The sequence below is a fragment of the Molothrus ater genome, chromosome 3 (assembly GCF_012460135.2).
Source record: "Molothrus ater isolate BHLD 08-10-18 breed brown headed cowbird chromosome 3, BPBGC_Mater_1.1, whole genome shotgun sequence".
Lineage (NCBI taxonomy): Eukaryota > Metazoa > Chordata > Aves > Passeriformes > Icteridae > Molothrus > Molothrus ater.
The window spans coordinates 84402221-84425104 of NC_050480.2; the positions used below are offsets into that span (position 1 = coordinate 84402221).

Genomic DNA, 22884 nt, shown 5'->3' on the forward strand with positions numbered 1-22884 from the left:
TCTCATCAGAGAAATGTATGGAATGTGTCAAGGATAAATAATAAGCATTTAGATTGCATGTCTGGCAGTTTGTTTTGACTTGTAACCTGTGTGAGTTAGCAAATTTTATATTACCTCAAAATATTCGGGATAGTAACATTCTAATATTTTTTTTTTACTAATAAGTTTTGTGTATTTCAAGACACTCAAGTATTTGTAGAAAGTTGAAACATTTGGGGAATCCATTTGAAAGGAAGGTAGGTCTTTGCAGTCCTAAGTGTTTTGTTGCAATCCAAAATAATGAAAAAAAAAGATAAAACTGCATGTTAGAATAAGAGCAGGCACCTCCTGCCAGTGTGTTTTAGGTTCAATTTTATCAATATTTTTTTACTAAATAATAATTAGATATATGCCATTTAAAGCATTGTACACTTATTTCCTTCATCAGTCGTATGGTAGAAGCGACTAAAAATATTTATTGAGTTCTTTAAATATAATAGATACATTTCTGCTTTTTGTTCCATAGTAGTCTGTGAACTTAAAAAAAAAAAAGTACAACTGATTGCAAAGATGACATTCTTAATTATACAGAAGGCTTCCACTTCTAAAAATATTTTTCAAACCTTAAAATATAAGGTATTCATATTTCTTGGTGGTAGCTTCCCTGTTTATGTTCAGGGCTTCCAGATTTATTGTTCTCATGCCCTGGACTGCTGAACTATTTTTGCTTGGGGTTCTATTTCATTCTTCCTTTATCATGCTTTTTCTTGGAAGAAAGTTGACTTCTTCAGTTGACTTCTTCTGAGTCGTGATGTATTTCTGAGATTGCAAGGGGAGACAGACATTTGGGGTGCTTTTATTGATTTCAGGTGTGTTCATATTTTATTCAAAATGCACTTGATACTAAGTGCAGAGCTATTTTATCTTACTTGTATGTCACTAAAATAAACTGTTTAAGAAAACTATTAATGAAGCTTTGCTGACTTAATCTGGGCTTTAAAATTATTGTCATTCCTTTAACTCCTTAGTTAATGGCTGGGAAGGCAAAGGATGCCAAGAATGCTTTGTAATTGGCAGAGTAACCAAATGTTTTTTAAATTTGCTTATGCCCCAGCAGGTCTCTGTAAACACAGCCTAAGTGAGCTTATTTCTGAAGTAAACTTAAGAAATGTCATTTCACTGGATAATAAAGCACAAAAAAAGTCATAAATCTGTGTGCTGTGCACCGTCGTGAGAACATGTGTTCCTTTTTCTGATTCTAAATTAACACTTTCTTACTTAATTTAACTTGAAGACAATGCTTCCATTATATCAGATTTCTCTTCCATTTTGAAAACTCCAAATGGAAATTTTTAGAAATGTGAGAATTTCCCTGAAGCATTTTAAGAGCTCTCAGAGTAATATTGCCATAAGATGAACAAGTTAAATCAATTTTTGTATTCTCATTGCACTGGTTGGCACACATAAAGCTAAGGATGTGAGTAGTGATGAAAGGGAAAATTGAATTTTTAGTAACTAATTTAATTATTGGAATTCCAGACAGACTCATTCTAAGCATTGTGTGATTATTACTTCAGGAAAAAAATTAGTGCATTTAAAATTATGTCAAAAAAAAAAAGCTGTCCTCTGTGAGTTTTTTGCAAGGGAGGGTGCCTTTGAAAATTCTCCCTCACACACACATACCCATCAGACTCCCCCTCTTCCCCCCCCCTTTTTTTTTTCCTGCAAAACAGTTTCCTCATGCACTATTTGCACTATTTGGCTTCATCCTTTTGATTTTCAGATAAAGGGTAGGAGGAACTGGGGTTTTCTTCATGAGCATGAAATTTTGCAAGACCTGTGGTGGTGTTTAGTAGCTGGATTCGCTCTGGGTCTAACTGCTGTCTGTCTTCCTAATTGTAGCACTTAAAAAGAGCTTTTGTCTGTGTGTTGTTGTGACATAACACAAAGAACTGTGGAAAATAGGTATTTTCAAAACAGGAATTTGTATTTTTTTTGTGTGACATAATCTGTATTTATCTGATGTTCTGATCAGGTCTTAAGTTGAAGCAAAAAGCCCCTATCCTCTTTTTATTTTATTTTTGTTGTTAAAATACTTTTTCCATCAATTGAAATAGTATGTCCTTGGTATTAAAAGCTTAAAGGAGAATATTTTTATTTAATATAAGATTGAAGGTATCTTTAAATTTAAAAGGCTAAATTTTATGCCTGCAGAATTAAGCAAATGTAGAAATAATGCAAAGCTGAAGTACAGTTTTAAAACTTTCTGAACTGAGGATATTTGTTTGTCTCCTGTATTCCCTTTCTGATGGACAATGTATTGTTTCTTTTTGTCTTTTTTTGTAATCTTAACCCGCTGGTCCATCAGTGATGTGATTATGGAATCTTTCCAGGCTTTAGTCCCATTTATCAGGTTCTGTGCTTTGTTTATCTATGATGCAAAGCAAATGTTTTGAAATGAATGAAGAGGGGCAGCGTTAAAGCCATAACAGAAAAAAAAAAATAGGTGGTATGTCCAATTTAAATTTTTTTTTACAAATCTTGAAAAGACGTTTTCTCCCTCTTTTGTTTCTTTTCCCCATTACACAGTCAAGTAACAAATACTACAGTTTAGTCAGATGGATGCTGAATCAGGAAGAATGCCATGTTTGTCTTTAATCACTTGGAAGAGCTCTGAATAATTTCTTGCATCTTTCAGGAAAAGAGGAATTGCTAATGGACAAAGCAAAAATGAGAAGCCTGACTTCATGCAGGAGAATTTTTGAAAGGAATTCATCAAAATAAAATGAAATATCCTGCTGCCTCAGCCATAACACATGACAATAAATGCAGGATAATCCGGGTTTTTTGTTCCTTACTATTTTTGCAATTAGTTGATTTTTTCTCCAACAGAGAGGCTGCATGAAAGATCTTGTTATTTGTGGCTGTGGTAAAATATGCTGGCTCAGCCTGCCTGAAGAAACAGAAGCCTTGGCAGGAATGCTGATTACCATGACAATCTAAGCAGTCTAGAGCTTTGGGGTGTTGTGAGTTTTATCATAAAGATAAAAAAATGTGTTCTGGATGGTAGGATAGCTGATAACATCATCATGATGCAGCAGATCCAATCATCTTTGCAAGACTTATTTTTCATTTTGTGTTACCTGAGAATGGAGGGGGGAAGCTTATCACCTTCAGGTAAATTTTTATAAAATAATTGTGTATTTACACTTTTATCTTTTTTAGGATATTGTTTTATGCTGTAGGTACATGAAGGGATTTACATTTTCATGGGTTTTCCCCAGTAGCATGGGGGGAAACTGCTGTGTACTTTTTCCTGCTCCCTCTCCCCAGCCCCATGTACAGTGCCAAATCTGTGCTACAGTATCTTCACAAGCAAAGAGGAGAAAACCCAAACCCACCCTTCCTATCCAATTAGGATGTCATTATTTCAGCCATTACTTCCTCAAAGGTTCCACACCCTCCCTCCACGAGAATGCACATGTGTGGGGTAATAGGGCTAATAACATGTTGCATGGTTTAAAACTGTCTCAGATTGGAGTAGGAAAATCAATCTGCTGGTCTCTGTTGGAGTGTGTGAACTAAGTGATTGTCACTGGTATTTGGACACTGTTAGGAAAGAATAGACTTAGGAGTTTCAGTTAGAAGGGAAAAATGACTTGAAGTTTTAAAGTTGCAAAGTCCCTGTGCAAATAAATTAATCTGTGAAGTTTTCTTGTTTAAAATTTGGCTGTTTAGGTGTTTTTCTAAAAATCTCGTGGCTCATTACGACAAAAGCAAGAGTATTTGCATTATTACTTGTTTATTTCTTTCAGAGTAAATTCCTTGTTTGCACTAAAGGATTTATTGAAAACTGCATGAGCTTATCAAGATATCAATCAACTTTTGTTCTGTTCCAGTAACCTAAAAATCTAAGGGTTCATTGTGTAAGCTTCATTTGTAATGTGGAGCATTTACTGGTCCCATGAAATCATTATTGAGAGCAAACAAACAAAGGTGTGTCTTTCTGCACAGTTCTAGAGCATGAACCAAAAGCCGCGGGCCCGAATGATGAAGAGGAGGATGAGGGAGAACAGTTTGATTTTGATAGTGGAGATGAGATACCAGAAGCAGACAGACAAGCCCTTGTGCCACCTATTCCTGGTCCTGGAAATTACATAGAGCACCAGGAGGCTGGTGCTGCAGGTAAGTCAGCCTGTTGGTTTGTGCCTCCACTGGGCTAAATAGTCAAGACTGATCACAGGATGCCTTTTCTTGACAGTGCAATAAAAGTACTTTAACAAGAATTTTCCATGGAGTTATGGTCCACCCTGAGGGTAACTCAGGTTTTTCTTAATGGATCTCTTGGAGCAGTATGGAGTGGAACAACACTGAAAGATTGGTGTTTGTAAATATGCACATGTTGGGTTTATTTTGGAACAATTTGGTTGTAATGGAAAGCATATATGTAGCCATTTTGGTTATTGTTATATAAAGTAATATGGCAATATTAAAGCATAAAAATACCACCTGCTTAAGAAAACATAAAAGGGAAAAGGAAAGAAGGAAGAAAGAGAAAGAAAGGGTAAGAGTAGGAAGATACATAATCACTGGCCATGGATCTGTGATGACACTTGATTGAAGGTCTTTGTCAGAGGGGGGGGGAAAAGCCTGGTGGGTTAATACACTCTCAGGTTCAGATGGAAGTGCCCAAGCACCTCCTCTTCAAGGGTGAAGTTCTACACTATCTTTTGATCACGTGCATCAGAAATGAGTCCTGAGGGCACTTCAGGGGTAATTGAAAGTTTATGAGCTCTCCCAAGGCAGCTGCCTCTAATGCCAGTGAGCCTTGTGTGAATGTGACCTTCCCTGGGAGGAGGCTGTGTGTGTAAGGGAGGGCAGTTTGGCCATGATTTGGGCAGCCTCTCCCCAAGGTCTGCCTCCTGCCAGCTTCAGAGCCCAGTTTGTAGCCTCTGGTGGTAGGAAGTTCACCCCCTCTGTCTTATGCAGACCCAAGGTTTGTCATTACATGCCCAAAACCTCACTGCCTTCTCTTTGTGGGCTTGGAAACCTGGCCTCAGCGAAGCACCCAGGCTCCCCTGAAAATGGTCAGTTTGTTTTGAGTCATAGTCCAGTCTCTCACACATGGAAATACCATGCAAGTGTTTTGAATATTCCTGCCAGTTACAGTCATGGTAGATCTGGCAGGGCAAGTGACCATCACACCACCACAAACCCATGAGGTTTCCCATTAAAGTGTGACATCCAAACCAATGGATTGGACGTAGTCTGAGTGTCATGCTACAGGAAAACTGTGTATCCTTGCTGGTCTTAAGGCACATTGATGGCTTGAAATAAGCTGTTTCACAGCTAAGCTTGCTGGTTGCTGAGCTTGAGATGTTGTGCATAAAACTAAGTAGAGTTTGAGTGTATGAATTTTGTTCATAAACAGAAGTTTTGCTAAATATTGAAACATTTTTAATGACAGATGCAGATGTTCCCAGTGCTGAGGTGTAGTCTGGAAATTGCTGTATTATGCTCAAATTTCTAACAGCTGATTTTGCTTACTTTAATCCAATTTCCTTTTGTAAATAGATTCACTGTGCTTATGGCAATTAAAAATAGGTAACTCTTCAGGTGCTATGCAGTTTGACAACCTGGAACTTAAACACCATCTTTCCCTGAGCATCTGTGGCTTGCTCACCTTTATTGTGAAGTTGTGCTTACAGCTTAAAATCATTTGATCACTTGGGACACAGTTCTGCAGTTCCCTTCAGAGGGCCCTGTGGTTCTGTAGCTCAGCTTGTCTCAAAAATACTGGGAACTTTCTATAACAGAAAACAATACACTTACAAAGAGGAAAACTTGTGAAGTTATTTTCTTCCTCCCTTTCTTAAGAGAGCATTTTCAGGACTGCTCTTTGAGGAATGTCCCTCCATGACTTTTTCTTGTCCTTATGACTACCCCTAAAATATTTCTTGTGTTTCTGTTTGTAAGATTCAAATTCATCTAGAATCCAGATTTTAACCTTTATGATTTAAGACTGTTTTGACTCATGTGCTTATGTCAGTCAAGTTACTGTTTTTCCATAGGCATCTTTGTAACTCATCTTGTTTTGCTCTTGTTGCATTCCTCATGTGTAAAATGGGGAGGTTAGCAATTTTGAGTCATAGATTGTAAGCAACTTGTATAGAAAAGATCAGGTCAGTGTTTAGCATACTTGCCAAGAGCTATTAGAGCAGCTTGAGGAGGTATGAAAACTAAAACTTTGTATTTTTGTTTAATCTTTCAACTAAAGGAGATGGTAATTTAGAAAACACTGAGAAGCTGCAAGCATCAGAACCTGCTGCAGAAGGCACTCCAGCCAAAGTAAATCCCTACTCAGTCATAAATATTTCCCCAATCCAAGATAAGGATCCATCCTCATCACCAGAACCAAGTCCTCCAGAGGAAAGTGCAAGTCCCAGCCTGTCTGGTGGATATTCTGTTCCTGTCCCCTGTGGATATGCTGTGCCATCCAACCTACCTTTGATAGTGCCAGCGTACTGCAGTCCTGTCATCATACGCAGTGTTTCTGTAGATGAGGAAGGTACTGTATTTGCACACCTTACTTGATTTGAAAGGGAGCCCTTGGTTAACCTCAGGTACCTTACCTGTATAGCACTCACCCTGGGTGAGTATGATTAATGCTAATTCCTTTTTAATGTAATGAAATCATTTCCAGATCAGAGTTCAGTGTTCAAGCCAAATGGTTTCTTCTCATACCTTTTATTGTTTTTCCTAGATGCTGGCAAAATTCCTCTCCCTTTTGCCTTTTCTTCATTTTCCTGTTCTTGTGGATTTAGAGTTGCTGTTGGATTTTTCCCTTGATGATTTGATGAATTCTCTGTCTTCTAGTACAATTTTTAGACAGAAGAGGAAACTAGAAAGGGAAATAACTATGGATTATTACAGAAATAAGAGATCAGTTTTGTAAGCAGTGTTGAGAAAGTTGACAGCTTAATGTCAAGACAGTAGGAAAAGAAAGCTGCCCATATCCTGCCTTTTTCTTTTTGTATTTTGAATATACTTTTCTTTGACTGGGCAGCAGCTCTTCTATAATTCCAGCCTTTATTCCAGCCTTTGCTTTTTTGCCACTATTAGGAATACTGTCAAGTAAAAGCAAATGTTTGTGTGGTCCTTATTACTTGTAGAGGAATATATGTTTGAGAGAGAGAATTAAATGCATTAGGCATTGTGATTTCCTCTTAACAGCTCCTCTAAGAAATGGCTGTTTCTTTGAATTACTTAGCTTTCAGTGCATGGTCTGAAGAAACTTCCAATGTTTTTTAAACACGGATAAGAATAAAACTATTGCAAGGAAGGAGATTATTCTTTAGCAATGATCTAGTAAAATCAGTTTCTTATGGTAAAATGTGCAGTTTGACCCAAACTGACATGTTTTTGCAAATGCTTTCTTTTTTTTTTTCCTACTTGGCAGGTACACAGTCAGCAACTGAAGAATGTCATTATAATTCTGTAAACCTGGAGGACCCTCAGAATAGGTGATTGCCAGTTCATCATGTTTTAATGATTTGCAAAGCCTTAATTCCTAAGAAAGCTTACATTTGATAAGTATTTTATTTTCCTTCTGTGATGCTTCCATGTTTGTTGGTTAGGTTTTTTTCACTTTCTTACTCCTGTAATTCTGGTTGTGTACAAAAATCAGCACTGGTGTGTATAACTGTGCATGACATTTTTGAAGACATTGGGTTGAATTTTTCTAGAGTGATTGCAATGTCAGGTGCAACAGATTGCTGGAGGTTTGGTCTAGCCTGCTGCTTTTCAGCAGGATCCATCAGATCAACCATGGCCTTGCTGGCTGAGCCCTCAACCGTGCAAGGATGGAGGTGCTGCAGCTTCCTCAAGCAGTCTTCTCTGCTGTACTACCTGTACTACCTTCCCTGCCCCTCTTCCCTCCCCCCCTCCCCAAATGTCCTAAACCAAATCTCCCAATGGGCAGTCTATTGACCATTCCCCCTTTGTCTGGCGTTAAAAAAAAAAAAGGCCCCAAAATCCCCAAAACAAACCCAAACAAAAAAATAACCCTGAATACCTCACCTCTGTAGTTCTCTTTTGGATACTTGCAGCTACTCTTGGATCACCCCATAACATCCTTTTTACCAGACTAAATAATCTCCATGTCTTTTAGCTCCTTCTTTGTAAACCATATGCTTTAGTCCTTGACTTCAGTTTCTCTACATCTCTCTAGAGGTAGCTTCACTTTCTCCCCAGCTCTCTAGCAGGGGAGTGTTGGGAAGCCAAGACTGGACATGCTGCTGTAGCAGCCTCACCAGCACCAGGTGGAGAAGGGGAGCAGCTCTGCCTGATGGCTCCCAATGTAACCCAGAATATCTTTGTCTTATTTACCATGAAAAAGAAGCTCTCACTTCAATGTTTCTGAGAGAATTTCCTGTGTTCTGATAGATGAACTCAAAAGAAGAGTATTTTTTAAGATTGTAAAGAAAGTGTTTTCAATTTTCTGACTAAAATTGTCAGACTATTAACTAGAATAGCTTATTCATCACCCAATTACACACTGAAGCAACATTTTTGACTAATCAGCAGCCTTGGAGTGGAAACTAGAGGGCAGAATTTATTGTCTTGTCTTTATGTATGTTTAAAAACACTGTGGCGTAACTTTTAGTTCTTTTATTTTGTGGCCTCTTTTTCAAGTGAAGATAACCAGACCAAGAAAGAGGATGATGCCCTGGCCAAATGGGTTGCAGATCCTGCAAATACAGCATGGATGGAAAGTAAGTAGCAGTGAGCACTGAAGTACAGCTGTGGAAGGTGGTCAGTTTTAAGTTGTGATCAGCAGTATGTGTCTATGTGCACAAACAGATTTTATGGGAATGTCCATGTTCACTTTTATTGTGTGTTTTTAGATAGATTCCAGAACCAAGCTGTAGAACATTCAACAGTATAATAAAATTGTATTTTAGAATAAAGTTAACATTGATTTTTACACCTTTTGGAGTCTGTGGAATCATGTGTTATGAGAGTAATTTAGCTCCTTCAATGCATGTGCAGTGGAAATAAGCTCCAGTTCAGAGTCTGATCTGTGACTGTATTTGAAATTGCTCTTCTTGTGCAGTAGTGGCAAATAAGTACTTGGAGGAGGAGGAAGGGAAGGAATTGCCACTGTCTTGGTGTGTGCGGTTGATTCTTAGCTGGCAGCTGCATTTTGAACCAGAGCAGAGACTGTGTGGTTTGAGGACAGGTTATCCTGCCTGTTCTCAGCTGTTCCCACTGGGCTGGTGTTCATCTTACTTTGGTGTTCATCTCTTTCAGTTACTTCACTTTGTGAAGTGACTGAAGAGTTTGTCATTCTGCCTCTTAATTTACTATGATAATCATTACATTATTTAGTTTTTAAAAAGTCAATTTCAGCTTTTCTACAGCCATTCAGTAAGGCATTGAGCAGCCTTGAACAGGCAGAGGACATTCCATACTTTTGTAAGAAGGAGGGAGAAACAGTAGCTTTTGAAGTGGATTTTTGTTTTTGGCTACCAAAGGTCATCATAAGCAATGCAGATAAAACTGAAATTTCAAAAATACCATATACTGCTTTGTGCATTATTGCAATATTTGTGCATTATTACAATATTTGAACGATTAGATGTGCAGACAAAATACTAGTAGAGAGTGAGTCATATCTCCATTGTGTTAATATATACCAATATAAGCAATTAAATAATATAATAGTATATTTCAGTTGGAGAACACCTACAGCATTTCAACTGCCTGACTATTCTAGGGCTGACCAAAGGCTAAAGGCATGTTAAGGGCTTTGTCCAAATGCCTCTTAGACACTCGGTCCCATTCAAATTTTAGGAAGTTTCTCATTTGTTTTTTTTTGGTTTTTTTCTGTCTTGATTTTAGACCCGGATGAGGTAATTTATGATGATGTGCCAAGAGAAGATTCAGACTCTGAACCAGGTTTGAGGTCTTTGTAATGTTGAAAGCAATGCAAAATGGAATTATGTGCATGTATACTGAACAGATATGTTCATTAAGTGCCTAAAATATATGTAAATGGATTTACCATTGTGTTAATAATTGGTAGGTCTTACAGAGTTCAGAATTATACTAATACTTAAAAGACTATCTCAGCAGGTCTCCTACACTGCTCTTCTCAGAAGCTGAATTCTACTTTGTTTTATAGATACTGTTCCAAATGCTTGAGTACTCTGCATATTAGAGAATTAGTGTTGGGTGTTGTAGCTGTAGTGCCCTGAACAAGTCAAGATGGTTAGGAAAATGGTATTTTAAATAGTTAAATGATGTATGATAATGTATCATTGTCATGGTTATAGAGAAAAGCTCTCTCCTTGAAAGTCCCCTTCAATATATAAATGCTTGATAATGGAAGAGATGGTCCAGGGTGACTGTTTACCATCCTGACTGTGACTCTACACAAATGTTTTATTTCAGCTTTGAAGTGGTTTGCTCCTGATGTTTGTGACCATGTTTGGAGGGGGCAGAATAGATCTCAAAGTAGTTGCTGAAGTCAAGATTTTACCTTTACTGGAAATGATGGAGTTAGGGCTCAAGAAGCATATTTCGTTGAGTTCTTACTCAGGTTTGTTTTGCAGTTTCTGGGTATAGTGAAGTCTGCCTAAAGATCAGTTGCTGCTGACTGATTTTGTCTGTGAGTGAATTGGCTTATTGGGAGCTTGGCATCTTACTCATCAGGGCTCTCGGAGGGTGTAGGTCTTTGATACTGAAATTGTTAATGAATCAAGAAAACACTTGAACTTTCCTGTGTGAAACCCACATTAATCTTTAAAGCTGTAACAGTTAATTTTTTTCCTTCCTTAGTTGTGTTCAAGCAAGGTGTTTTACAATTTTTTACTAAATTTTTAAAATTTATTATTGTAACGTACTGTGTTACATTCATGACTTGAATGCTTATATTACTGGAAGTTCCCTCAGTGCTGCTCTGAGCAGAGACATCTTTGTGCTGTTGCTGATCAGTCAGGAAACAAGTACACCCAGCCCAGGTGCCTGAGCTAGGTGGGATATGGGATAAGGGGCAAAGCTCTACTGAGCATACTGGTCAAATCTTTAGCTTAACCAGTAAGACATCAATTAAAATTTTGATTTTCATGTTGTCCCCTAAGACATTGAAAGATTCTGAGGAAATAGGTAGTAAGGGAAGTTAAATCTTCGTACATTCATGATCTTGATGTTTATTATTTGTATATTTTGTCAACTATTCCAAAAAAAGTTTCAGTCAGACAATCTACATTACCACATGGACAAGATAAATTCACCTAGTCATGGGGTAAATCCTGCCCCAAAGCTCACAGCACAGGAGTTAGACTTGCATAAGTCTTGATTTATTTTGACATATTATGATCATTTTAAATTACTCATTGTGCTAGATTAAGATGTCTTCTTCAGTAGCAATATTTTAAGGACACTCTTGATATGCATGGGGATTTTTAAAAAAAGATTAAAAATCTGAATCTTCCACATTAGACTAATTCAACTCTTTACAATTATCACAGAGGATTCCAATGTTAATATTAAAACCCAGGGTTTAGATGGATGTGTAAAATATATCAGCTTTTCTTTTGGGTACATATTTTTTCTCTGTTTAAATGAAATGTCAATCTTATAATAAAAGCACAGCTGCTGTTTCCTGGATTTAATAGGAGACAGTTGTAAATGCTGCATCATAATCTCTGACAATAGTGGTTCCTGATAGAAGTGTTGTACCATGACAAATGTCCACACTTTTCCACTTGTACTGACATATGATGCTGCAGGTAGAGTGCATTCCTGTTTCCTGTTAAGAAATTGGCTCTAAATTTTCCATTTTATTTTGAGTAAGTTTTGTGTTCTTGACATCCGTGCCAATAGAAAGACCTGTGTTTTTAACGGGAGGTACTTCAGTCAGCCTTTGTAATATAGACTTGAAAAGGTTATGTCTTGAAAAGGTTAATACTTCAAGTTTTTAGAGTAAATAATGAGCAAGGTAGCTGCCAGGTGTGGGAGATGTCCAGTGACTGGTGGTGATGAGTCATAAAACACCATTGTGTAACACAGTTTCTTGCTGCTTTGGTCTGACCTGTTCTGCTGGAAGTGGTGACACTTTCATTTGATTCTTGCCATGTTTTAGCATTTTTTACCATGTCCCTAGGGACAAATGGCAAGCTTAAATATGGAAGGATGATGTTTCTCAGTGCAGATGTGCATTCACAGTTAGAGTTTAAACTTCCTTTGAAGTTCTAAATAGTCTTGTGGGATTTGGACACAACAGTGTCATTTGAGTAGCACATGTTTCTAAAAGGATCATGATGTGTACCCATAACACTGTCCTTTTGTAGTACTCTGTTTCAACAAAGACAATCCACTTTGGCTATTTGAATATTGGATTTAATTCAAAATTTTTAATGTGCATACAGAAATCTGTACAATTCTTTGTAGCATATCCTGAGTAAGTTTTCCAGTGTCTGAACAAACATACATTTCAGTGTAGCTTTTTTTATTTTGGTTTAATTCTTGCAGAGGAAATGATTTATGATGATGTTGAAAATGGTGATGATGGTGGAAACAGCTCACTGGAATACGGGTGGAGTTCAAGTGAGTTTGAAAGCTATGAAGAACAGAGTGATTCTGAGTGTAAAAATGGAATTCCCAGCTCCTTTTTGCGAGGCAACCACAAGAGACATGTATGTATCCTGCAGTGCTGCTCAGTCATTGAGGTTGTCTGGTTTCCAGCACTTCCCTTTCTCACCTGTATTTCTTTTTTCCTCAATTCACTTTCGAATGCCAACAGCATCTTTTTAAAGGAGATATGAATCAGTGTGGAAGTGACAGTACATAAAAAATGTAACAGGGAAAAGAAGATAAGAAAATATTAAACAGAAGTTTCATACAAAAAAGATACAACTCAAATTGGATAAAAATTCAATTAAAAATGAGATTGTTTTTGCTTATGGGCAGTTCCTTGCCTTCTCTTCTTTTGCACTTGCTGGATTAGTGTAAGTGGTAAATAAATGTGGAAAATAATGTGAAAAATAAATGGGGACAAGCCTGACAAGAATTGATGGTTTGGGATCTTTAGGTGCTCAAAAGTCACAAAACTCTTTGCCGGTGTTCCCTAGCTTTCTGTCTTAGATCTGTATCAGTTTGCTTGTTTGAAAGTGACTGAGCTTAAAAAACTTCTGAAAGTAAAAGATTTTTGTAATCAAAGAGAGTTCTACCTGTTAGGAGAGAAGAGAGGTGGCATGATTAAAATGATCCATCTGTGCCACTTCTCAGGTTTTGTGCCTTTGGCTCCGTGTGTTCTGCAGGAGGCAGGAAGGCACAGGTGACACAGGTGCCTGTCCTCACTGCACCTCTCCCATTGCACAGGGAGAGAGGCCCTGGGCTCTTGCCTTCTCTTTGCCTTGGCTCCTCTTCTTCTGCCCTTGAGTATCCTCTTTGTGAGAGGCTCCCCAGTGTGTGCTGACTGGGGGCAGACCCCCAAGAGCCACTTGGCAACCAACTGTGTGTTGTGAGCTGCCTCAGCACCCTGTGGCTGGAATGTGCAGGGGTTGCAGACAGGGTGTTATTTCATGGGACCCTCATTTTCATTTTGCAGGCTTCTTAACTTGATGAGAATAAAAGCCTTGCTGTCTGTGTTTCCCTCCAGTACATGTTATCTGCTCTCCCCTTACCTCCATCCTTGCTGCACGTCCTTTGGAAAGCAGGGAGTGAGCAGTTAACTGCAAGACTTGAGCCCACCCAAATCTGCACTTTGTAAGCTGAGTGCTCATCCTCTGGTTTTGTCTTGGTTTTATTCTGACTAGAACAATCTTAAGTTGTTGCAGCTGTTTGTTTGGGAGTTTTTTCTAACAAGACTGAAAAAATGGAGTTTGAATTTTTTTTTTTGTTTTAAATACCTTGGAAGAGACTAGGAAATTACTTTGCATGTGAGTGTGTAAGCCTTAACATGGCTGCTGACTTATTATTTTTATTTTTTTTTTAATCTTTTCTTGTTATCTCTAGCTTCAGCATTTACATATGTGAACAAAGCAAGGTTTCAAGCTATTTTTTTGGAACTCTTAAAAGTATACTTTGATCTGTCATGGAAAACTGTTGGCAGTGGTTGAACGTGATTGCACCAGGATCAGGCACAGAGTGTCTGAGCAAGAGACTGAGGAGTGATGAGAGAAGAGGGGTGTGCCCTTGGGTACTGCCATGCAGATGGCTTTTTCAGGCCTGTAACAAAAGGTTTTAGGGATTGCCTCGGGAGGATGGGTGTGAGGAGGTAAGGAACACTTAAGGTGGTGGATGGAAAAGTCAGATAGGCTCTTGCACCTGGATGGGTTGCTGGGAGATGGAGAAATTGGGAAATTAGGGAAGGGTTTTGGCAGAGAGTGAGGAAGGAAACTTTAGCATTGCCAAAAAAAACCCTTGCAACAAACAACCAAGAAAACAACAACAACAACAAAAAAAAACCCAAAAAGCCAACCCCAGCCCTCCCTGCATTGGCATTTCAGCATGGGCAGACACTACTCTTCTTTATGTACATTTTCTCTGTATCCACTCCTTGTACTAACTTTCACTTCTCCTCAGGTCCTGTGATGGATATTACAGTATATTCCCAGCACATCACCTTCTGTAGCCTTTCAGAGCCTGTGAGGGACTTGCCCTACTTATAATTTAATTGTTAGTTGAAAAGTATGGCAAGGTTGGACGTGGGATTTTTAATTTTAAGTGCTGGTATGACTTTCCTCAAAGTCATTTCATTATATTTCTTTTATATAATTTTCACCTTTTCATTATCATTCTTATTATTCTATTTATTTACTATTTTATTTTAAGAAGGGAAGGTTTTTGTGCTGTTAAATATTTCTTGTCTGTGAACCAGATACTATTCTTTATTATACTGCTGTAATGCCAGAATCGTGATGTTAGAGGTAATTGCATCCTGACCCAGCCTAGTGGAGCTACGTGCTGGGCCTGTCGCTTTGTTTTCAACTCAGTAGGCCTTCTCTTTCCTGAGGCCTTGATCTCTTGCCAAATATCTCTCTGTTGATATCAAGCTGAGGGGTTTTCCACTGGACTTCTATTATAGGGTACATGCCAAATATTTTCCTTTTTTTTTTTTTCTTTCCTGGTTGCGTTTTAACCTCTTTTATCTACCTTTGTCAAAATGTTTAACAAATGGTAATTAGTGTTCCGTGTTCCAGAGCACTCCTTTCTCTGTGATAGTTTCCTTACCTTGCAAATGAATATATTCATGTACAAGATGGTTACACCCAAGTTCTTACAATGAGACTATGATGCATGTGGAAACCACAAGAGCATAAATCCTGTTAGTGTCTCCTTCCTTGACTCACTGCCCTGTCAGTTTCCGTATTCTCAGGTGCCAGCAATCTCCACAGGTTCCTCAGTCTCTGAGATTTCTTCTGATTCACTGTTTTGAAGGATAGACTGACATATAGGCTAGGTTTTGTGCTCCAGTGAATAATGCTTAGGGTTAAGGCTGATGTATCGTTTCTATGTGGTTTTTAAGATGTAGACTAAGGAAACTAAATTCTTATGCATATTAATTGTATTGTGCCTAAGTGGCTTTGCCCCTGTCTTTACAGAAAAGCACCTGGCGGAGCTCAGCAGTGCCCAGGAGCGATGGTCCCTTCCTCGGACTGGAGCTTCCCTCAGTGATAGTTTTCCCTCAGTGATAGTTTTCCCTCAGTGATAGTTTTCCCTTAGCTGTCTTTGTGTCAGTAGATAGATGGGGCAATGTGCATGATTTATGTGAGTGCTTTAGCATGAAGTTTTCACTATGGCTTTTTGAAAAGATTGTGTCTTTTTGTACACTGTAGCTTTCTCATGACCTAACGCGTTTAAAGGAGCATTATGAAAAAAAGATGAAAGATTTGATGTCAAACACTGTGGGAGCAGTAGAGATTCAGCAACTAAAGCAAAAACATGAGCTGAAGGTAGTGTAGTTGATTTTTGTAACTACCTACGTTTAAATAATTGCTTTTCCAACACAGACAATGTTGTCTTTTATTAATAGCTTGAAAAAGTAGACAATAATTTGTATGAAATGAATTCTGAATGTGCTGAATTTGTATTGTGCAGTCTTAAGGTAAAGTTAACCCTAGTGTCTCTCTGAGACCATGGCTCCATGGGGCTAGCCTAGCCCTAGCTCTGCAGCCACACCAGATCAAATTGGAAACCTCCCTGCTCTCCATTCTGAATGGAACCAGTATGAAAAGACTGGGTTTTTGAAAAAAGCTTCAGTTTCAAACCCAGAAGTTGCCTGATTGCAGCAAGGTAGCTTTGTTTGTGTTCTGACAGTAGTGGAGATTTTTTGTTGTAGTGACATTTTGGGAAAGAAGTACAAAGAAGGGTGTTTTAATAAACATTTTCCAGCAAAGCAAAATTCTTTGGGTTTTTTTTTGTTTTCGTTTCTTGAAATATCATTTGACTGTGGTAGTGTACTGTAAGATTATGGAATTCTTATTAAATCAATACATTTCTTCAATGAATGAAGTTATTAGTTGTAACTTTTCCTTCATAACAGTGTTGTTTAAGAATATAGTTAATATGTAACTGAGTCTAGGGGATTATCTTTAGGTCAGAAATACTTTGGAAGAGTTATTTGGACACTGAAAGATGGACAAGACCTCTGGCCAGTAATGACCTGTGAGTAGCAGGTATTTGTTCTGTAAGATAACATTTGAGACTATTTAAAGTTTGTTTGAATGCAGAAGGGTTCTTAAGCATTTCTGCTCTTTTAGACTTGCATACAGTATTGCCATGAAGTAAGTCCTTGTCTCCAATTTTTATTTTATTTCGAAATACAGGAGCTTGGCTCTGAGCTTTCATGGTTCTCTCTACTTATTATATATTCATTTGACTTTGGACAATATTGATAGCCTAAAAGTGTGCAGGCTCAGATGCTTTCCTATTATTCACTGAACATGTAGACTATATTTTTTATCTTGCAGATGCAAAAGCTTATGAGAGCTGCTAGAGAAGGTACCAAAGATGGACTTGAAAAGACAAAAGCAGCTGTGAAGAAGGGTCGTTCCTTCATTCGGACAAAATCTTTCATTTCTCAAGGTATATGCTATTTACAGCGTTTCTCTTTGTTACATTCTCTAGTAATTTCTGAGAAAGAAGATCAATGGCCTAACAATTTTTTGTAGTGGGAGCTGAGAGCTAGATGCAAGAAATCAGATATATATAAAAAATGTATGGTATAATATTCAGTTCAGATGACAGTATGGTCAATGCATCTTGAGCAGTTTTTTCTGTTTGGGGCAAGAACCTGAGTGCCCTAAGAAACCTGAGGACCACAGAGAAGGATAATTTAAGAACAATAACAAGTCCCACCAAGCAGTGTGATCTAGGTACTGGTTGATGGGAGTATGGAAGTGATGTTAAGTTACTGTCATGGTGTAACCCCAGCAGCAGCCAAACCCCACACAGCCACTTGCTCACTCCCCTACCACCAGGACTGGGGAGAGAATCAGAAGGGTAAGAGTGAGAATTTGTGGGTTGAGATAAAGACAGTGTCATAGTGAACATAAAAGCCATACACAAGCAAAGAAAGACAAGGAACTAGTTCACTGCTTCCCAAGGGAGGCAGGTGCTTATCCATCTGCAGGAGAGAAGGGCCCCATTACACACAGTGGTTACTTGGGACACAAACACCATCACTCCGAGCATCCCTTCTCCTTACTCCTCTTTCCTCCCACTTTATATATGGAGCAGGATGTCATATGGTCTGGAATATCCTTTTAGTCATTTTGGTGACCTGTCCTGGCTATGTCTCCTCCCAACCTGCCATATACCCTCACCAGCATGGCAGTATGAAAAGCAGAAAAGGCCTTGGCTCTGTGTATACCCTGTTCAGCAATAAAAAAAAAAACATCTCTATATTATCAACCCCTGTGTCCAAATCCAAAATATAGCTCCATACTAGCCACTGTGAAGAAAATTAATTCTACCCCAGTCAAAATCAGCACAGTTACTAAGTCTGTCTAGGTCTCTCCATCAAATAACTCTTGAATGTCAGGAGAATGTGCTGTTAAGACATGGCTTTCAGTGGAGAAGTAGCTGACTATTTTAAAAAGCTCATCACTGGTGAGGAGTCGTGCTTTCCATGCTTAAGAGTGAGTGAAAGTAGGGGAAAGACTGTACTGCTCAATCAGTTTGATGATTTTTGATGAACGTTGAATTTGGGTTGGGAAAACAGAAAGTAGTGTAAAATCAAAAAGCCACAGAAGTATTTGTGTTCTTTCTGTAGTTGAGAGCAAGTGACAGTCCTTTGTCATGAGCCATGGCAGCAGCTGTCCTCAGGTAATTTTTTCAAGAGACAGGTGGTAAATTAAGCTTGTTTCTTTTTCAGGATAAGTCTGAGAGATAGTGTATCTTTCTGCTCAAGTGTCTGTCCAACTAATTGCATGGTAGTAACTTCACAGCTTATAAAACTACAATTTTAGGAAGCTAAAACCACAAGGCTGGAACAAAATATTTTTATTGACAGAAGTAACGTAAAGTTGCTGTATGGGCCAGGACACATCTTATATCTCTGTCATGACCTCTGACTGCTTCTCAATTTGCTTAATTCACAGCTTGAGTATAGAAAGGGACACAAAACGAGGTGATGAAAAAGTGTATCCTCAGCTTCTTGCAGTTGAATAGATGAAAATGATCTGCAGGGCAGTGTTACAATGGACCAGGCATTCCTTCTTACATTTCTAGAGATTGGGTTGCAGACTCAGTGTACCTGTGGATGGCTGAATCTCATAACCACTTTCCAAATCAGCAGGGAGCTAGTGAAATATTTCTTAACTAAACTCACAAGTTTTTCCCAGACGTCAGATCTGCTTCCCTTATTTCTCTTTTTGTTCCAAGACAGTTTCTCATACTGTTCTTTCTTTATGTCTCCTTTCCTCGGGTCTTCTTGTTTGCCTGGCTATGTACTGCCACCTATCAGTGCACTTCGGTGGTGCTTTTTCAGTAAAATTTTTACCCACAGAGCAATGCAGAATCCCTCACTCCTTTCTGATGAAAACATTTTGGTTAACTTGGTTACTTTAGTTCAGCTATTGAAGGTTGTATAGAATGTTTTTTAGCTAGGTCATAATATGGGGGTTTTCAGTTTCCTCCTAGGGATCATTTATTTTAAAACTGCTGTCCCTGGGGCTGTAGTGCTTTAGCCCAAGTTGTCATGTCCTGCCCTCTGGACAGCCCCATTGTCCTGGCTGAGAGGAGGGAGCAGTGGTCAAGCAAAAGATGCTTAGGCTGTCTGCAGCTGTGGGATATTAGGATGCCTTTGAAAGGTGTTCTTTATTAGAATACCTATTGGTAGTAACATTTATGTGATTTCCCAGATGATACAGAAATATTTGGAAATTTCTTTTGTTTGGTAAGTGAAAATTTATTATTTCTGTGCTCAGATGATAGAGTCTTTGCTTGTTTTGTTTTGTTTTTTTCTCTTTTCTTTTGTTTTTTCTTCTTTTAATCCACATGTAGAAGCTGATATTTGGTTATTTTTTTGTAGATCACAGATCATCTTGTCTGGAAGAAGAGGAGCAAAATTTATTTATTGATGTGGACTGTATGCATGCAGAAGCAATTATGACTCCTATGCCTGAAGGATTATCACAGCAGCAGGTAGTAAGCTTTGGGAAGTACGGTCTTCTTTTTTTCCTCCCCTTCTGCTCTGCACCAGTGTCTCTTAGGTGCCTTTGATCTTCAAACATATTGGCATTTTACTTAACATCAAATTCAGAACTGAATAAGTAGTTTTTTGAAAATTTGTGTGTGTGCATATAGTTACATCAGTCCTCAATTCACCCAGACGTGCAAAATGGTTTGCATTATAAAATTACCTATAAGAACCATATTGTTTCACTACCTGAACACTTAAACTAAATGTGATGGTTTTGAGTGAAAAAAGGAGAGAGTTAAAGCATTTTTATTGAATCAGAAAACATTGTTCCAGGTGCTCTGGGATTTTAATTTTAAATGTAGACAATATCCTCTTTGAATCCAAAGATTTTTCTTGGTTAAAAAAAAAATCATTCCTAGTAAAGTCAAGTCTACAGAAGAATTAATTTTGCTGTTTTCCACCTCAAACTGTATAGTCACTGTGGAAATCGCTTCAAAAAATACTGAAATCACATCAGTTAAGAAATTTTGGCTGAAAATAAATCCCTTGGGTTCATGTTACTGTATTGTTATGACAACTAATAACTGTATGAGAGTTTTTAAACTTCTTGTGGTGCCAAGTTGTGGGTGGTAGTTGGTCAGTACCTTAAGACAATGAGAAAAAAAAGCAAACTAAGGGGCAGTTGAGGGGAGGGCCATATATTTTTGGGATTTTGTTTTGTTTTACATTTTACCTGGGTGAGGTTTACTTTTCTCTTGTGTTTAACACAATGAAGTGCTAATCTTGTAACAAAGCAACTATCAAACAGTGTTCCATTACTGTAAGATTTTATTATCATGTGAGATTTCAGTATCAGTCTGAATGTTCTTTTCTTCTTTCCAAATAGGAATTTGAGTTTCACTAGGGTAGTTTTGTACAAATAAATTTACCCTCTTTTGCAAAAAAAAACCAGGGTTCTTGTAGTTTAGAGCAAACTGGTAATAGTTGTGTAAGTCATGACAAATAGTGCTCAGCTGCCCAGGAGGAGTTCTCCAAGTGGGCAGGAATGGAGTTAGGAAAGCCAAAGCTCAGCTGCAGCTAGTGAGGTGTGAGAGGCAGCAGGGCAGAGGTTCTGACATGTACATTGGCAACAAAAGGAGGTTGAGAAGAACACAATACACTGCTTGGTGGGGCACAGACCTAGTGATAAAGGGTCAAAACTGTGCCACCTTTGCCTTGGGTTTCACTGGTGAGGCTTGTCCTTGGGACTCAGCCCATGAGCCCAGAGACAGGTTGGCTGGGGTGAAGGCTAATCTGCAGCTGGGGAGCTGAGGCCATCTGGACATACAGGTGTCTGTGGGACCAGATGGGATGGATGTAAGGATGCTGTGGGTAAGGCCTTTCTCAGTCATCTAAGATCACAGTGATCAGAAGACTGAAAAAGTGTCACACTCTTACCCACAAGGAGGAGAATTGAGTCTGGCCTCACCTCAGTCCCAACAAAAGTGATGCAGCACATGTTCTTGGGAGCTATGTCTGTGTTCAGTAGGACAGGAGGGTGAGTGGGGATAAATCAGCATAGATGGGCCAGAGTCCATTTGTGAATGACCAGCTTGAGCCTCTTTGAGGTGACTGAGGGGAGAGGTGATTGTGGTGACTTTATGGGCAGAGGGGAGCAAATGCATCACTTACCTCTGCCTTAACAGAGCTTTCAGCTGTCTCCTGAAGTATTCCTGTGCTCCTTTAGGTGAAATACCCTCTGTGTGGGTGGACTAAAAGGTGGGTGGGAAACAGGTGAGGACACCACACTCAATGAGTCCATGGTACAAAGTGCAGTGGGTGGTCAGTGTTAGTGCTCGGGAGCAGGCACGGGCCTCTGGCATGTAAAGCCTGTGTGAGTCATCTGGATGCCAGCTGCAGTGCACATCTGGAGGTGATGCCAAACTGCAGGGGTGCAGCAGCTGTGTGGGGGAGGTTGGCTGCTGGTCAGCAGAGCTCTGGTGGGCTGGGTGTACAGAAACACTGGAGCAGTTCAGGGGGAGCAGCATAGCCTGGCTGTGGGAAGGGGTCACAGCCCTGGGTGCCCCAGGCCAGGGTCCCCTTCCAGCCCAGCTGCCTTATCACAGCAGAGCTGCTCTGTGGACATGCTGGCTTCAAACAGCAGGTGGCATGATGGCTTCTGTTTAAATCCTGGTGCCTGCTAGTACTGAGGCTAGGGCTCGTATCTATTGCAATAACCTGAAGCCAATACTAAGTATTCTTTTTGTGTATTATAGAGCCTGAAATTTTTATTTGTACAGATGTTTATTCTTTTCAGAAGAATGAACTGTGACTAAAAGTAGGATTAGTATTCATCACCAGAGCCACTGATCCTCTATACCAAATACGACACTGCTAAATCCATTCTAAGCACAGATTAGACACAACTAATTTTACTGTATATATCTTAAGCAAAGCCTCAGATAATTTTGAAGTCCTCCTTTGAAATGCCAGTACCTGAAAGAAAATTCTCACATAACCTGCATTTACTAATGCAAAATACAAATGTGGAAAATTTAAAGGCAGTGATGGTGGAGGAGGCAGGAGGCTGTGGGTTCTAGAGCAGAAAGAAGCAAGCCTGAGATTTGAGTTTCATGGTCATTTAGGCTAGCTTAAAATAGCAAAATGAGCATGATTTCCTTCTCTTGTAGTTATGGAAAGTGGTTTGATCCTACTCCTGTGCTGTCTTCTCCCTCATAGTCCCACTTTGAAACTCTAGGGTGAGCTGGATTAGGAAATGGATTTGGGTGAAAACAAATCCTTGTAGCCAACAAGAAATCTAATTGATGGCAAGAAGCTTAAGTTCTAAACCAGACTGGTTCTCCAGTCTTTCCTGTCCTGCCACCTGCATGTCCATACAAAGTGCAGTTCAGGTGAAGCAGAAGGTGGAGAAGGAGGTGTAATAAATAGCCTGTAGTTTAGCATGAAATATGGTAGCTTTTCCTGAAGGTCCTACAACTCTGTCAATGCATATAAGTATAGATAACATGGGGGTCTTCATTTATGCATGGTAATGCCCAAAAGAAAATGCTGACTTGGATACTTTCTCAGTTTATATGGTAGAGTTATTATGGCCTTAACTTTAAATGACAATTAGTATTTGCTTGTTTGCCTTTCATGTTGCTCCCAATAAATGTATAAAACCTATTAAAAATAAAATTTAGGACTGATTTTTGGAAAATTGTTTCCTATTTTTTTGTAGCCAATCACTGAAGTAGTCAACATTATCTTAT

The 22884-nt window shown here is 38.9% G+C and overlaps 1 protein-coding gene across 4 annotated transcripts in view; it reads left to right on the forward strand.

Moving 5' to 3' along the window:
• Positions 1-22884, forward strand: part of ARHGEF10 (Rho guanine nucleotide exchange factor 10) — a 110251-nt gene that overhangs the window by 24191 nt on the left and 63176 nt on the right. For 2 of the 4 annotated variants that reach the window (XM_036380380.2, XM_036380381.2), the window contains exons 3-11: positions 3994-4164; positions 6257-6547; positions 7439-7502; positions 8674-8753; positions 9883-9939; positions 12517-12680; positions 15825-15941; positions 16959-17073; positions 19523-19635. In XM_036380380.2, coding sequence (XP_036236273.1) covers positions 3994-4164; positions 6257-6547; positions 7439-7502; positions 8674-8753; positions 9883-9939; positions 12517-12680; positions 15825-15941; positions 16959-17073; positions 19523-19635 — 1172 coding nt within the window. The remainder of the gene's footprint in view (positions 1-3993; positions 4165-6256; positions 6548-7438; positions 7503-8673; positions 8754-9882; positions 9940-12516; positions 12681-15824; positions 15942-16958; positions 17074-19522; positions 19636-22884) is intronic. The other 2 variants (XM_036380382.2, XM_036380383.2) reach the window with 1 other exon arrangement.